Here is a 17106-nt window from a genome sequence, read left to right as displayed (position 1 = left end):
AATGGCGAACACGTGCGAACGGCAGCTAGCGCACAAGTACAATATCGAGTTGCTTCTTATGTCATTTTTGTTGATTAATATTACGTATTCGACGTTTATCTTTAATACATATTGTTAAATACAGGTATACCTAGCATATAATAAGAGTTTACCCAAAAAAAACGGCCATGGACTAGTGCTTTGTGCGTTCGATCATGTTTACTACCAATGGGATGTGTCGTGGTCTTACGAAGCCCATGCTATGTCTATCACATCTCTCAACTCTCCCTTAATAATTATATGCCTGCTAAGTAGAAGATGTTAGCTGTTAATAGCATTATATTGTGGTCTTTATAGTGACCAATAGTTTATATACGGAACGTACAAATTTCGTGTTCGAAATGGTAAAATTGTGTATGATCCGTTATATATGTACCAACTGACTTGTATTCCAACAACAGCTGAGAGCTTGAGATTGACAGTGGTACAGCACGCAGGTGAGACGGTACTGACAGCGGTACAGCACGCAGGTGAGACGGTACTGACAGCGGTACAGCACGCAGGTGAGACGGTACTGACAGCGGTACAGCATGCAGGTGAGACGGTACTGACAGCGGTACAGCACGCAGGTGAGACGGTACTGACAGCGGTACAGCACGCAGGTGAGACGGTACTGACAGCGGTACAGCACGCAGGTGAGACGGTACTGACAGCGGTACAGCCCGCAGGTGAGACGGTACTGACAGTGGTACAGCCCGCAGGTGAGACGGTACTGACAGCGGTACAGCCCGCAGGTGAGACGGTACTGACAGCGGTACAGCACGCAGGTGAGACGGTGCTGACAGCGGTACAGCCCGCAGGTGAGACGGTACTGACAGCGGTACAGCCCGCAGGTGAGACGGTACTGACAGCGGTACAGCACGCAGGTGAGACGGTGCTGACAGTGGTACAGCCCGCAGGTGAGACGGTACTGACAGCGGTACAGCACGCAGGTGAGACGGTACTGACAGCGGTACAGCACGCAGGTGAGACGGTGCTGACAGCGGTACAGCCCGCAGGTGAGACGGTACTGACAGCGGTACAGCACGCAGGTGAGACGGTGCTGACAGTGGTACAGCCCGCAGGTGAGACGGTACTGACAGCGGTACAGCACGCAGGTGAGACGGTACTGACAGCGGTACAGCACGCAGGTGAGACGGTACTGACAGTGGTACAGCACGCAGGTGAGACGGTGCTGACAGTGGTACAGCCCGCAGGTGAGATGGGACTGACAGCGGTACAGCACGCAGGTGAGACGGTACTGACAGCGGTACAGCACGCAGGTGAGACGGTACTGACAGCGGTACAGCACGCAGGTGAGACGGTACTGACAGTGGTACAGCACGCAGGTGAGACGGTACTGACAGTGGTACAGCACGCAGGTGAGACGGTACTGACAGTGGTACAGCACGCAGGTGAGACGGTACTGACAGTGGTACAGCACGCAGGTGAGACGGTACTGACAGTGGTACAGCACGCAGGTGAGACGGTACTGACAGCGGTACAGCATGCAGGTGAGACGGTACTGACAGTGGTACAGCACGCAGGTGAGACGGTACTGACAGCGGTACAGCACGCAGGTGAGACGGTACTGACAGCGGTACAGCACGCAGGTGAGACGGTACTGACAGTGGTACAGCACGCAGGTGAGACGGTACTGACAGTGGTACAGCACGCAGGTGAGACGGTACTGACAGTGGTACAGCCCGCAGGTGAGACGGTACTGACAGCGGTACAGCACGCAGGTGAGACGGTACTGACAGCGGTACAGCATGCAGGTGAGATGGTACTGACAGCGGTACAGCATGCAGGTGAGACGGTACTGACAGCGGTACAGCATGCAGGTGAGACGGTACTGACAGCGGTACAGCATGCAGGTGAGACGGTACTGACAGCGGTACAGCATGCAGGTGAGACGGTACTGACAGCGGTACAGCAGGCAGGTGAGACGGTACTGACAGTGGTACAGCATGCAGGTGAGACGGTACTGACAGCGGTACAGCATGCAGGTGAGACGGTACTGACAGCGGTACAGCAGGCAGGTGAGACGGTACTGACAGCGGTACAGCATGCAGGTGAGACGGTACTGACAGCGGTACAGCATGCAGGTGAGACGGTACTGACAGCGGTACAGCATGCAGGTGAGACGGGACTGACAGCGGTACAGCACGCAGGTGAGACGGTACTGACAGTGGTACAGCACGCAGGTGAGCCGAGGCAGGTGAGGTCGCGTACCCGAGCCGAGGCAGGTAAGGTCGCGTACCCGAGCCGAGGCAGGTGAGGTCGCGTACCCGAGCCGAGGCAGGTGAGGTCGCGTACCCGAGCCGAGGCAGGTGAGGTCGCGTACCCGAGCCGAGGCAGGTGAGGTCGCGTACCCGAGCCGAGGCAGGTGAGGTCGCGTACCCGAGCCGAGGCAGGTGAGGTCGCGTACCCGAGCCGAGGCAGGTGAGGTCGCGTACCCGAGCCGAGGCAGGTGAGGTCGCGGACCCGAGCCGAGGCAGGTGAGGTCGCGGACCCGAGCCGAGGCAGGTGAGGTCGCGGACCCGAGCCGAGGCAGGTGAGGTCGCGGACCCGAGCCGAGGCAGGTGAGGTCGCGGACCCGAGCCGAGGCAGGTGAGGTCGCGGACCCGAGCCGAGGCAGGTGAGGTCGCGGACCCGAGCCGAGGCAGGTGAGGTCGCGGACCCGAGCCGAGGCAGGTGAGGTCGCGGACCCGAGCCGAGGCAGGTGAGGTCGCGGACCCGAGCCGAGGCAGGTGAGGTCCCGGACCCGAGCCGAGGCAGGTGAGGTCGCGGACCCGAGCCGAGGCAGGTGAGGTCGCGGACCCGAGCCGAGGCAGGTAGGCTCGCGGACCCGAGCCGAGGCAGGTAACTTCACTTGCCTTCACTTTATGGGAAGGATCTCTCACTGGATAAGCCAGACATCTGGATAAGCAAAATTCTTATTCGGGAAGTGAAAATAATGACCATTCTGTATTTGCAATTTTTTTGTGCCACAAATAACATAATTTGAATTATCACACACACACACACACACTATAAATAAAAAAATGCAATTTAAAGCAGAAACTTCAGCATGCCTTGTTGTAGTTCGTCTTTTTGTTTGATACTGTAGATTTTGAAATGTGTAATTCTTGAAAATTTATTTAATCTAATTTCCATTTATACTGATTTCTGTCCAGATATGGCGGTTTTGCCAGAAAATTATCCAAACTTGAGTTAACACAGATAACGGACTTGATAAATAATGCAGACTCTTTGCCAGTCTGAGTTATCCGGCCAAATTCCTAGTTGTCTAGATTTCTGTACGGATATGGTGAAGTTTTGCCAAAAAATTATTCGGATGCGATTTTTCCCAGATAACCCAAATATTCAGTTCAGTGGGCTTCAGATAACCGTGCTCATACAGTGCTTATTTTTTTCACTGATCTGTTATTTACCCACCTTATAAAAGTGGGAATGGGGTAATGAATATGTAATTATTTTACAGTTATTTCCTCCTAAATACAGTAATGCATTTTATGAGCAATGCCTTTATACTAGCTTTCCTATGCCTTGACTTTGAACCTTCATAAGACATGGCTGTTGTGACAGTTCAGAGTACCCCAGGAAGATAAGTGCCTTTCCAAATTGTCTTGTCCTACAGAAAGAGTCAGAGAACTTGGTGAAGAGGATACCTTGATCTATCCCAAGGTGGATCTGCTCACTGTCCCAAACTTCAAACAATCCTTAGCATGACTAAAATCAACACGGTTCATTCTGAGACTACCAAAGACCATAACCCAACTATATCAACTGTTCATTGCACGTGGCACCTTGTATACTCCTGTGTGTCGCAACTATCATCTACTTCAGTTTTGTTTCAATGCAAAATTCCTTAGCACTGATTGTGAGTAATAACAGCCACCATCAGTGGCTCTCTTTTACTGTCATTGTTGTCTTCCTTTACTTCGTGTTTTGGGGGATTTAGTCTCCTAGCCTAGGCCTTCACACCAAGTTGACTAAATATTTTTTGTATATTTCTGTTTACCTGGTCTGGATTAAAACATATTTTCATTTGGGGGATTTTGTGCCAAATTTACAGGTTTATTTATGCTTGAATATCATAAGTGACTTTTATTATTATTATTATTTAGTATGTGCCTACCCTCTCCCTGTTTCATTAGTTCTAATGGATTTAGGGGTGTTATGTTATTTCAAATTGGACCTTCAGTAATGATCTTGCTTCTTCAGTGTTTTTTTTATCTTTGCTCGATGGCTTTCACAGTTCTACCCAAGGGATTTTGTTTGCATATCATCTTGCATGCAGTCATGCTGTTTTGTGCTACTTCCAGAAGAACTTTAACACATGTTGTTGAGCCCTCCCATTTCCACTCCTCTTTCCTGAGGAGGCTGTGGATAATGTATTGGTAACTACAGGAGTGGTTTTCAAATCATAATCTTTTGTGCATCAGCTGAATCCTGCTCAGCCTGCCTCTTACCAGATGCATGTTCTCTCTTGAGATTTTCAGCCTCCTAAATGAGGCAGTGGTTTGGATCTGTCGGTGGCATGGACACGTGCAGACCTCTCCTCCTCCTCCTGGTCACTCTCATTTTAGAGGTCATTTGCCCATTATTTATCAATCTCTTAGATATCTTAGTTATGGTTTCTGGAAAGTCTTTCATGGTAGATCCCAGTGACATTTGTTGAGGTATTGGGGATGGTGGACATCTGGGTGCCATTTTACATGTTTAGACTGGGGATGCCTAGGCCTTTTGTTTGACTAGTGTCCAAGAGTCATGTGCTCAATCCATTCCTCTTCTACATTTACAGAGTGTTGGATAGGGGTTTGATTTCTGTTTTCTGCATAACTTTTACTCCTGCATAACTGAACTCCTTGCCACTTTTTGTGTGTGTGGACAAGGCAATTCAAGAAGTTATTTATCCTTCTGGGTCATACAGTCACTCTAAACCTGGTACAATGACTGGCTTGCAAAGGTCCAGAGCTGAGATATAATAGGGGTACTGAGGTGCCACACAGAAATGGGCATTTAATCTCACTAAACACGCTATTTTTTCATACAGGACTGAGAATGACGGATAAAGAGTCCGTATCGGTGAAATGGGAAAACCATCACTCTGTCCTTCTTCATGCCATTCAGGAGATATACGTGAAGGTAGATATGTAACAGTTGCAGTTCAGTACATGTCATCTATGCTTAAGGCCGCGCATCACAGTGGTTAACCTGGTTGTAATTGGCAGCATTCAATACAGTAAAATGATCATACACATTTTTGTAAGAATTTCTAAGCTATCACACTTGGGTGCTTCCAAGGGTAAGATTGTGCAAAGGTTACTGGAGAAAATGATGACTGACAGGGCAGGTCAGTATTTTGTGTCAGTGTTTCAGGGAACCTTTTATATGTTTCTGCAGTCATGATGGTACTAGGAAAGCCTTGGTTAACATTAATTATAGTCCAGAATGACAACCCTTAGTATCATTAATAAAAACTCTAGGCCCTTGAAGCTCATTTTGGCATAACAAATGTTTGCCCACAAATATTATCACTAATGACCAGTTAGCCCACCAGAGCACAACCACAAATTGCCACCAGGGGTAACTGGCAGCACCAACTCCACAGCAAAGTTCCCTGACTCGGGAAGAATAGTCTTTGCGTTCTTCTTGGCTGAGTACCATGGTAACTGTGATAAATTCGAACCAGTTGTCAGTTATGTGACATTTTTTATGATTTAAAACTGTTTCTCTTACTGTAACTATGTGTATAGGCATTTAAGGCTGTGTATATCATTATTATAAAGTAAGTTCAGCTGCTACTTCACCTGCATGTCTGGGTGTTTCCTGTTCTGTTAACATACCAGGGCATGTCTTTGTAAAGTAGTGGCAGTACAGGGTTAGACAGGGATAAACGAAAGGTAACTAATGGACTGGAAGGAGAACTTGGTGACCTGTCCAATCTGATCTTCATGAACAATTAAGAAATAATCAGGGACATTAATATCTCAGACACTACACACTTAGGTCACAAAGTCAAAGATGTCCAAACATTAATGTGCAGTACATAATACAGTGGTACCTCGGATTGCGAACGTCGCTGTTTACAAACTTTTTCGGGTTATGAGCCCGATTTGTTCAGAAAATTTGAATCGGGATACGAGTTTGTTGATACGCGTATGGCCGACCTAGCACATGGTGGCATGGCGATCGCGCTTCAGTTTAACAGTGCCTTGCGCCCAGTGACTATCTCACCTGAATTCTTCACAAGAATTTACAGTTTTTTGTTGGATTTTTGGCCATTTGAGCATAAAAGTTGTTATATAACTCGTGATGGGTCCCAAGAAAGCCAGTGGTAATGTTCAAGGCAAGAAATCACATGAGAGAATGACCATAGAGGAAAAACAAGAGATCATTCATAAGCATGAAAATGGTACTCGTGTTGTTGAACTAGCTAGGCAGTACAACAAATCTTCAGGGGAGGAAGAGGAGGCAGTAGAGAATGTCCCTTCCTTATTAATTAAGAAAATGTGTGCAGTATGGGAAGGACTGCAAAGTCTTGCTGAAAAGAATCACCCAGATAAAGCTGTAGTAGGCCGTTGCATTGATCTTTTTAATGACAATGTGATGCCTCACTACAGACAAGTGTTGCAAAGAAGGGAAAAACAATCTTCAATAGAACATTTCCTTGTGAGAAAAGTGAGAAAATCAAGCAGTAAGCCACAACCAGGATCTAGTGGTATGCAGGCAAAATGTGCCGGAGTGCACTCCAGAGAAATCTTCACTGCCTGATGTTATAATGGAAGGGGACTTGCCTTCCAAACAGTAACACCTCTCCTCCTCCCCCCTCCTCACCATCTTCCATACACCAACAGGAGTCATCAGCAAGGGTAAGTAATAACTTGAACATACTTTTGTAGTGTAGATTTGGGTGAATTAGGTATAAAATTTACTTTGAAGTGAAGTTTTTTGGGAATTAGGAACGGATTAATTCATTTCTCATTATTTCTTACGGGGAAATTAGCTTCAGTTTACGAATTTTCGGGTTATGAACCGTCTCCAGGAACGGATTAAATTCTTAAACCGAGGTACCCATGTATGCCTAAAAGAAATAACAAGCAAGAATGGCTAAGTACCAAAACTCCAACGCATGGGGAAAGAATAGTTGATTTCCAAAGTATGCAATATCTGCCTAAAATGTGTTCCTTTGCTGAAGAGCAAGCAGAGGTGCATATCTAAAAGAAAAAAAATTATAAACAAGGAAATTAAAGAAATAGAACAGCACCTAAATTCCCATATCTATCTGTCATTCCTATCTCATTTATAGAAAGTTATAAATGAGATAGGACAAAATTTAGAAGTATTTTTTCACATATACAAAATAAGCTGATAGGGTGTCCCGGTAGTACGGATCGGGTTCATTCTCGACTCATAATCGAATCGAGAATTCTGGGTTCGAATCCCGGGCGGGACAGAAACAGTTGTGCGTGTTTCAGATCACTTGATGCCCCTGTCCACCTAGCAGTAAATAGGTACCCAAGATATGTATGTAAATAGGTATTGTTTATAACCCTGTGGGTGAAAAAGCATCTCCTGTTCTCGACCCTATATAGTGGCTTGTCGAGCTTGAAACTATTGTTCGTTGTTTGTGTTACATTTGATTTTGAAGAAATTGTCTGGATCAACATCCTTCACATTGTTCAGTAATTTAAAAATTTCAATGAGATTTGCCATCTTATGCCTGGTTTGCAGTATTGTTAGCCCTGTGGCCCTGAACCGTTCCTGATACAAGAGATAATAAAAGACTTGGGATCGATGGATTGCTTTAAGTGTAGGTTAGACAGTATACTGTATATGAGTGAGTTTGGGTGGATATAAATATGAGCTTCCTTGTATGGGCCAATAGGCCTTCTGCAGCATTCTCAACTCATGTTTTTATGTAAATTTGTTCACTTAATTTTTTAAATATTATCCTTGGATTGGTTTTAATTGAAGGTGTGGAGATACTTTACAGCCAAAATATTTGAGAGAACACATTATTACAAAGGTGTTAAGATACAGGCAGCTGAATTAACTTTGGTCTTTGACAAATACCTTGTAAATAATTAAACTATCCAAACCCAACAATAGGATGTCAGGAGAAGCCATTACTAAATAATTATCACACAACATCATATTTGTCTTTTCTTTCAGGAAATCTTTGCTGATGTGAAATTAAAATGTGGTGGTCGTGAACACTGGGTGCACAAATTTATTCTCTCGGCCTGTAGTGAATATTTTCAGAATTTGTTGATAGATGTTCCTCATAAAGGATCTGTTACTGTTCCCCATAATATTCAGTATAAAGAACTCGCCTCCATCCTGGACTTCATGTATCTGGGAGAAATCGTCGTACCCCAGACAGACTTGGCAGAGCTTATAAATGCTGCTGAAATTCTGATGGTTCGAGGGCTTGCAGTTCCATGTGAGGATTTTAGTGATGGAGAAAATATCAGGGATGATTCAAAACCAAAGGAATTATATAAAATTTCAAACAAAATGCAAAGGAATTTTTTAGAGAACAAATTTCCAAAAACTAATAAGGAAATAGTAAGCAAGAAGAGATTTAGTCGTGAGAGGGCTGCTACTAAACGACAAGGAATTCCATACCAAGGCAGAGAAAGAAATAAGACTAATGAAGAAATCAGAATTAAAAAAGAACTTGTTGAGTATGATGAGGCAGATCAACCAGAGTTGACAGATGATAACACAGATTGCTACTTGTTTCAAGAAAGTTCGTTTACAAATAGGAACACACTCGACAGAGAAGCAACAGTGGAGCCAAGTGTTGATCAGGGCTGTGAAGGATCAAGTGCCAACATCAACACTCTCTTGAAAGTCTTAATAGACAACACTCCTGAAAATGTAAGTACTACACAGTTGAAGTTTTAAATGTTTAGATATTTGTGTTCAAGTAATTGACTTCAAAGTTTCTTTGATTTTCTTGAACCTGGAATTACCAATGGGTATTTTGACAAGGTTATATAAAGCTATATATCACTTCTGGGAGGGCCCCCCTCCCTGCCTCATGAAGTATCCTCCTGAGCTAAGTGCAAGCCCAGCCAAGCCTTGGGGGAGGTGTAATTACCTATGTGTAGTTACAGGTAATTACAGGTAAAATTTTCTAATAATTTTTGGCATCTTTGTTTCCTTAGCTTGAATCTATCTTGTTCTTGCGGTTGCAAGTTTCAGGAATTCCTCTTGGTCAATTCCCATTATTATTTTATAAGTGGTGATCATATTGCCTATTTTTCTTCTATCTTTTATCTCTGCCATATTTAACACCTCTAGCCTCTCTTCATAACTTGTTTTTCAGTTCTGGAAGCCATTTTGTAGCATGCCTTTTCACCTTTTCCAGTTATTGATGTGTTTCTTGATATATGGATACAATACAACTGCTGTGTATCCCAATTTTGGACTCACAAAAGTCATGAACAGTTTCTTTAGTATTTCACCATCCATATAATTAGGTGATTCTGAAGGAGTGCAGCATATGCTCCGCATACAATGACCTTCATGCATTCTTCTGGTGACACACTACTATCCACAACCACCCCCTAGATCTCTTTCTTTGTTAGTTCTTTAATTCCTTTCTGCATAATTTGTAAGTTGTGTGTGGTCTATTTTCTCCAATTCCACATTCCATAACATGGCATTTATTCACATTGAATTCCATTTGCCACATGGTGCTTCAAGCACTTATTTATCTATGTCAATTTGAAGGGCATGACAATCGTCTATGTCTCCTATCTTCCCAAGTAGCTTAGCAGCATCAGCCAACCCATCCTCCTGTTTAGATAGTACCTATTATGACGATCGTCAATAGTTATGAATTCGTATGTACAGTACTTAGCTTTTAGATAGTAGTATACTGACTAGTAAGGAATTCTTAAAAAAAAACTAAAATACTAACTTAAATATTCTTAGACCTAGCACACATACAGTATTACCGTATTAGGCCTCATATCATGTATTAGGTCCTAGGAAGGTTAGGTTAGTTTAGTTTGTCTTTGCAACACAAGTTAAAAAAAATAGTTTTCCCAGTTTGTCCAACTTAATAGTGCCGATTTCTACTTCCTAATTTTATTGTATGTCAGTATATATACAGTACTATGGTCCTTGCATGCATCAGGCCCCCCCTCAATTTCAGGGGGACCTGATGGCTGAATGGACAGCACTCGGGATTCGTTGTCCCAAGGTTTATGATCCCCGGCAGAGGCGGAAACAAATGGGCAGTTTCTTTCACCCTGATGCCCGTGTTCATCTAACAGTAAATAGGTACCTGGGAGTTAGACAGCTGCTATGGACTGCTTCCTGGGGATGTGTAACAAAAAGAAGGCCTAATCGAGGACTGGGCCATGGGAACACTAAGCCCCGAAATTATCTCGTAGATAACCCCTCATCATTACTATAAGTACAGTACTGTCAAAACAGGAGGATGGGCTACATCAGCAAACATTTTCATATAATTCTGTATTCCTTCTGGTAGGTCATTTATGTAGACGACGAACATTACTGGTGCAAGAACTGAACCCTGTGGTACTCCGCTAGTAACACTCCTCCAGTCAAGACATATTGCCTCCGATTACTACTCATGTTTTTATTAGTTAGAAATTTTTTTTCATACATGTCAGCAGTCTCCCTGTCACCCCTCCAGCATGTACTCACTTATTTGTGCTTGCAGGATCGAGCATTGACTCTTGGATCCTGTGTGTGTGTGTGTGTAATTACCTAAGTGTAGTTACAGGATGAGAGCTACACTCGTGGTGTCCTGTCTACCCAGCACTCTTTGTCATAGAATGCTTTGAAGCTACTCACAGTTTTGGCCTCCACTACCATCTCACTTAACTTGTTCCAACCTTCTACCACTCTGTTTGCGAAAGTGAATTTTCTTGTATTTCTTCCGCATTTTTGTTTAGTTAGTTTAAATCTATGACCTCTTGTTCTTGAAGTTCCAGGTCTCAGGAAATCTTCCCTATCGATTTTTATCAATTCCTGTTACTATTTTGTATGTAGTGATCATATCACCTCTTTTTTCTTCTGTCTTCTAGTGTTGACAGAAACTTTGACAGTTTTGGGATATTTAATGCCTCTAACCTCTCCTCGTTCCTCTTGCCCTTCAGTTCTGGGAGCCACTTAGTGGCATGTCTTAGCACCTTTTCCAGTTTGTTGATGTGATTCTTACGATATGGGCACCACACAACTGCAGCATTTTCTAGCTTCGGCCTAACAAAAGTTGTGAACAATTTCTTTAGTATTTCACCATCCATGTATTTAAAAGCAATTCTGAAGTTAGAAAGCGTGGCATAGGCTCCTCGCACAACGTTCTTTATATGGTCCTCGGGTGATAGTATTCTATCTAGACCCACCCCTAGATCTCTTTCTTTATCAGAATTCTTTAAAGATTTCTCACATAATTTATAGGTTGTGTGAAGTCTATGTTCTCCTATTCCACATTTCATAACATGGCATTTATTCACATTAAATTCCATTTGCCAAGTGGTGCGCCATATACTTATTTTGTCCAGGTCTTCTTGAAGGGCTTGACAATCATCTAAGTTTCTTATCCTTCCTATTATCTTAGCATCATCAGCAAACATGTTCATATAACTCTGTATACCAACTGGTAGATCATTTATGTAGACAATGAATATCACCGGTGCAAGAACTGAATCCTGTTGTACTCCACTTGTGACATTTCTCCAGTCCGATACATTGCCTCTGATTACTGCCCTCATTTTTCTATCGTGAAAGTGTGTGTATGTGTGTTTGTGTGTGTAATTTTTAATTACCTAAGTGTAATTACCTAAGTGTAGTTACAGGATTAGAGCCACGCTCATGGTGTCCTGTCTTCCCAGCACTCATTGTCATATAACGCTTTAAAACTACTGACGGTCTTGGCCTCCACCACCTTCTCACCTAACTTGTTCCAACCGTCTACCACTCTGTGAAAGTGAATTTTCTTATATTTCTTTGGCATCTGTGTTTAGCTAACTTAAATCTGTGTAGCGGTCCCAGTGCCTGGGCTCCCTGCAGCCCCTGGAAATCCCCTATGGATTAGGTGATCCAATGTGTATCCAATTAGGTTGGTTCAATATGCATCCTGGCAAGCTCTGGGCTGGCCTTGATGTTTTGAAGCCCATATCCAATGTAACAGCCTTGTTTCCTGCAGTGACAGCGATGGATGCTTTTACCAAGCTGCTCATTCCTCTCCTTAGCGAAACAATTACAGATTTTTATGAGATTCGCTTTATGTGTAGGCAGTCAGTTCTTGGCCAATTTCAGGATGCAGTCTGTTCTCGCTCTCTGATATCCACTTCACCCTTTTCTCCTCTTTCTTGAGGTTGTGGTTTCCTGTGTTCTCATGGCTGCTACCATGGCTTTTCAGTTGTGTCTAGGCTTTTTGTGGCAGAGTACTGCTCCCACTGCTAGCTTGCAGACTTTTAGGTTTCAGGCCTCTTTTCCTCCTGGTCGAGATAGAGGTGGTACCAATGCCTGGAGCTTTGGCACTGCCTTCAGTTGTGGTTTTCTCCTCTTGGTGAAGAAGTTCTAGGTCTTCCCCAAGGATTGCAGTTCATCAGGGCACTTCACTTTGGCTGATTTGTAGTTTGTTGGGTGCAGGGGGTAACAATTGGGTACATTTCCTTGGACTTTGACACTCAATGTGGGTGTGTGTGATCTTTAGGTTCCCCCCATCCCCTCCTCTCCCTGTGGGGTCACAGGGAGGGAGGTTAGTAAACAGCTAATCCTGGTTTAGCCGTTTACTCTGCTAATAGTATAAGGAAAACGAACAACCAGATTCTGTTTTGTATTTTTATCACATTGTATAGTGCTCATTGTTAAAGTTGGCTCTCATAATTTTTGTTAAAGACATTACCATGCTTTATTATAGCTTGACAGAGCTTTTTTTATGCTTTAATTGCAGTATAAATTTAATTGCCTTTGCCCTCTCAATAAGTATAGACTGAGATTTATCTGGATTGTTTTCAGATATAAGCTGTTAAGCCCTTTTCACTAGATTTTCCTTTGTTAATGCTTCTTGAAAACTTGACAAAGCTAATACTTCCTGGCGGTCCTTCCTGTTCTTTTTGTCTCTCCATCATTGTACTTCGCTTTCAGTTAGGGTTGTTTTGTGTACATGAAATATGCAAAAAAATGTACACATTTATTCTATACCACTCACCTTTATTATGAGAGGTTTCAGATTTTTTTTATACAAGTTTGATAACTGGAAATTTCAGATTGCCTTCTTTTTCAACAATATTGGAAATTATTTTTTGAAAATGTAAGTATGGGAGCTAGAAGATTTACTGTGTGTTTTAATGTGTATTTGCATGCTTGTATCTACTAATATATCTACTACTGTAATTTGTTTACTTAGATATTTGTCTAATCATAAATCCTTTTAATTCCAGGGAAAAATGGAGCATGCTAATTATTCAAAGAGAAAATCTACTATTCATTCCATCAGCAAGGAGCCCATAAAAAAGAAACCAAACTCTGTTACTGAAACTGATACAGGGCTTGTGTGTCATGAGTGTAGGAAGACATTCCAGTGGAGAAGTAACCTTACAAAGCACATGAGAACTCATACTGGAGAGAAACCGTACAGCTGTAGCATTTGTTCATACAAAACGAGCTATAGTGAAGCCTTGAAAAGACACACGAGAATACATACTGGTGAAAAACCATATGCATGTGACATATGTGATTACAAGAGTAGAGACTACGGCTCATTAAAAGTTCACATGAAAAAACATAATCATGAAAATAACATATTGTTATAAGCTCTTTAGCAATAAGTCCTAATGATTTTTAATGGTACCTATTCATTTGGACACGTCATATCGTACAGAAAATGGTTTGCCAATGGATTTTAATACCCACTTATGCTTATCCAACCTAACTTAACCCAAACCAACCTAACCCAACCTCGCCTAATACAGCCTAACCTATAGCAAGGCACCCTAACTTAACAATATTTATGACTAGCAGTACCCGGCCACGCATTGCTGTGGCTCAGCAATGCATGTGTGTTGCCTTCCCTGTCCCCCAGTCCTCCCCACCATTCCCCTCTCACCCGTTTCCTCGGCCTCCCAACCATTCCCCACTCCACCATCCCCTGTCCCTTTGTCCTCCCCACCATTCTCCATTCCCCCATCCCCTCGTCCCCATCATCCCAAACTCCCCCATCCCCTCGTCCTTCCCCACCATTACCCCCTCCCTTGTCCCCTGTGTCCTTCCCACTATCTCTCACTTCCGTCCTCTCGTCATCCCCACCATTCTCCACTCCCTCGAAAAATGGAGCCTTCCCGATGCCTTCCCAAATGGTCTTATGTTCCCATCAGAAAATTGGGAACATCAAGTGATCTAATGTTCCCATCACTGAAATATAAGAAAAACAGTTCAAAAATTAAATGAAAATATGAAAAAATAAAAAATATACTAGCTCACGAAATGAGTGGTATGGTATACAACACAGCTCAATTTCAACGCAATTCACACAAAATAAATCGAAATCTATGAAAATTCAATTTATCAATGTAATCAGAAACATTGAAATGGAATTGTAAAATATTTAGTATAGCATGTGTGTTGCTCTTACATACAACAGATGGTGCTGTTTTCCAAGAAAAGCATAGTTTTACCTGTCACAGGTGTGGAATCCATACTTATACTTATGAAATGAACGGTATGGTAAACAACACAGCTCAATTCCATCACAATGTCACAAAATAATTCAATAAAAAATAAAATAAAATCAAAATCTATGAAAATAAAATTTATTAATGCAATTGGAAACATTGAAATGGAATTTGTGACATATTTAATATAGCGTGCATGTTATCTTGAGATGAGGTTATCTTGAGATGATTTCGGGGCTTTAGTGTCCCCGCGGCCCGGTCTTCGACCAGGCCTCCACCCCCAGGAAGCAGCCCGTGACAGCTGACTAACACCCAGGTACCTATTTTACTGCTAGGTAACAGGGGCATAGGGTGAAAGAAACTCTGCCCATTGTTTCTCGCCGGCGCCTGGGATCGAACCCAAGACCACAGGATCACAAGTCCAGCGTGCTGTCCGCTCGGCCGACCGGCTCCCAATTGTTGCTATTATGTGCAACAGATGGCGCTGTTTTTAAAAAACGCAGGTTTTTACCTGTCATAGGGGTGGCATCTATATAGTAGGTATATAAAAAGATGCACCTATTCGAATGCAATGTTGTGTCAAAATTTCAAAGCAATTGGTGAAGAACTTTCAGATATTACAGTGTATGTAGCTCTTATGTCCAACAGATGGCGCTGTTTTTCAAAAAAAGCATGTTTTTTTCTGTCACAGGTGAGGCATGTATATAGTAGATATATACAAAGACGCGCCTTTTCGAATGCAATGTTGTCAAAATTTCAAAGCAATTGGTAAAGAGGTTTCGAAGATTTCCCTCACATGAAAAACAGTTTTTCAGAAAAAGCATGTTTTTTTACCGTCACAGACGTGACATCTATATAGTATGTATATAAAAACCCTGCTTGGATGCGAATGGAACGTTGTGTGAAAATTTCAAAGCAATCGGTGAAGAACTTTCGGAGATTAGCGGTTATGCACAAACGAACATTTCCATTTTTATTTATATAGATTTTAACAAATAAAAATTATCATTGAATATAATAAAACACCATTTTTTGGACGAGCCCCGGTTTCTCCCGGAAACTATGTGCTGAGATGGCTACCATACCAGGTCACATCAGCCATACCGGGGGGGGGGGGGGGGGGGGGAGGGTTTCGAGGCCTACCGGGGATCAGAACCTGGTCGCCTCACAGGCACTGGGAGCAGTAACATTTATTTTTGCCACCTTATTGAAGGTAACCAGAAAGTCAGAGTCAAACCAGACTACTGCTTGATACCTGCTTGATGTGGTTCTGGGAGTTCTTCTACTCCCCAAGCCTGGCCGACAGCCCAGTTGGTCTGGCACTTTTTTTAGAAAACAATCTAGTTTTCTCTTGAAGATGTTCACGGTTGTTCCGGCAATATTTCTTATAGTCGCTGGGAGGACATTGAACAACCGCGGACCTCTGATGTTTATACAGTGTTCTCTGCTTGTGCCTATGGCACCTCTGCTTATCCCTACTGTACTTAGGGATTCAAAGGAGACCGAAGCCTCGAAACACGCAGAACTCCAATTATATAAACAAACGATCGAATTCTCTTAGAACTAGCGTAAGCTTATTCACTCCACCTCCCCTACTTGTTTGAAGGGAAGGGGAAGGTAGCTTACTGCCTGCCATGGCCTGAGCTCTCAGTTCTAGGGCAGATGTAGACATACACCCAACAACTAGTAAGGAAGGGAGGAAATCAGGAAGCCACTGGGGCTTACCCAGAAAATGGCATTTATTTATATTCAATGCTGTTATTTTGTGGGAAGTTCCTTGTGGTACCCTGAAGCTACCTACCCACAAAGAAGGAAGAAAACATGGGAACTAACCAGGGAGGAGGAAGCATTACAAGAATCAGGACAAGGATAAGACTGCTGAGAGACATGACCTAATGCCACACAAGAACGCCGAGGCCCAGTAACATTCACGAAATATCAAGCCACCAGAGCCCTGTTTAATCTTTAAAACAACCGCACCCGAATATCAGCCCATGACATGTTTGTAAACACAGCCGAAAGAATGGCATAATTTCTAACGTCATAGTTATGAGGGTAGGCCACAGGCTGGCTAGACTTAATAACACTGCAGATGACCTGAGAATTACGAACCTTGGAATAGGGGACCAAGGAAACAGAATCAGCCTACATGGCATCCACCATGGCAGAATCAGTGGCACAAAGGTAGAGGCAGAGAGCCACCACCAGACAACACATAATGCTACACCTGCCGAACCACCCAAGCATCACCAACCAAAGGACCCCTGTGGAAGCCAACCGACTTTTTCTTTGCAAAAATAGGAGCCAGCTGTAAATGAACATAACACCCACCAGGGCCAAAGGAATAAAAACCCTGCCTCCAGAGGAGAGCATGAAGCTCTCCAACCCAACAGCCAGAGGCAAGGGAAACCAA

General features: G+C 43.3%; 1 protein-coding gene across 1 annotated transcript; it reads left to right on the top strand.

The window, feature by feature from the left end:
* Positions 1–326: 326 nt before the first annotated feature.
* LOC123762610 (zinc finger and BTB domain-containing protein 14) lies at positions 327–15716 on the top strand. The gene is made up of 4 exons (XM_045749349.2): positions 327–476; positions 5081–5172; positions 8203–8913; positions 13464–15716. The coding sequence occupies exons 1-4, from the start codon at positions 410–412 to the stop codon at positions 13833–13835; spliced, it is 1242 nt and encodes a 413-aa protein (XP_045605305.2). The 5' UTR covers positions 327–409; the 3' UTR covers positions 13836–15716.
* Positions 15717–17106: the final 1390 nt, after the last annotated feature.

Source organism: Procambarus clarkii, chromosome 1, assembly GCF_040958095.1.
Source record: "Procambarus clarkii isolate CNS0578487 chromosome 1, FALCON_Pclarkii_2.0, whole genome shotgun sequence".
Classification (NCBI taxonomy): domain Eukaryota; kingdom Metazoa; phylum Arthropoda; class Malacostraca; order Decapoda; family Cambaridae; genus Procambarus; species Procambarus clarkii.
Note: the sequence above shows the minus strand (reverse complement) of the source record. Positions and strands in the feature narration are given on the sequence as shown.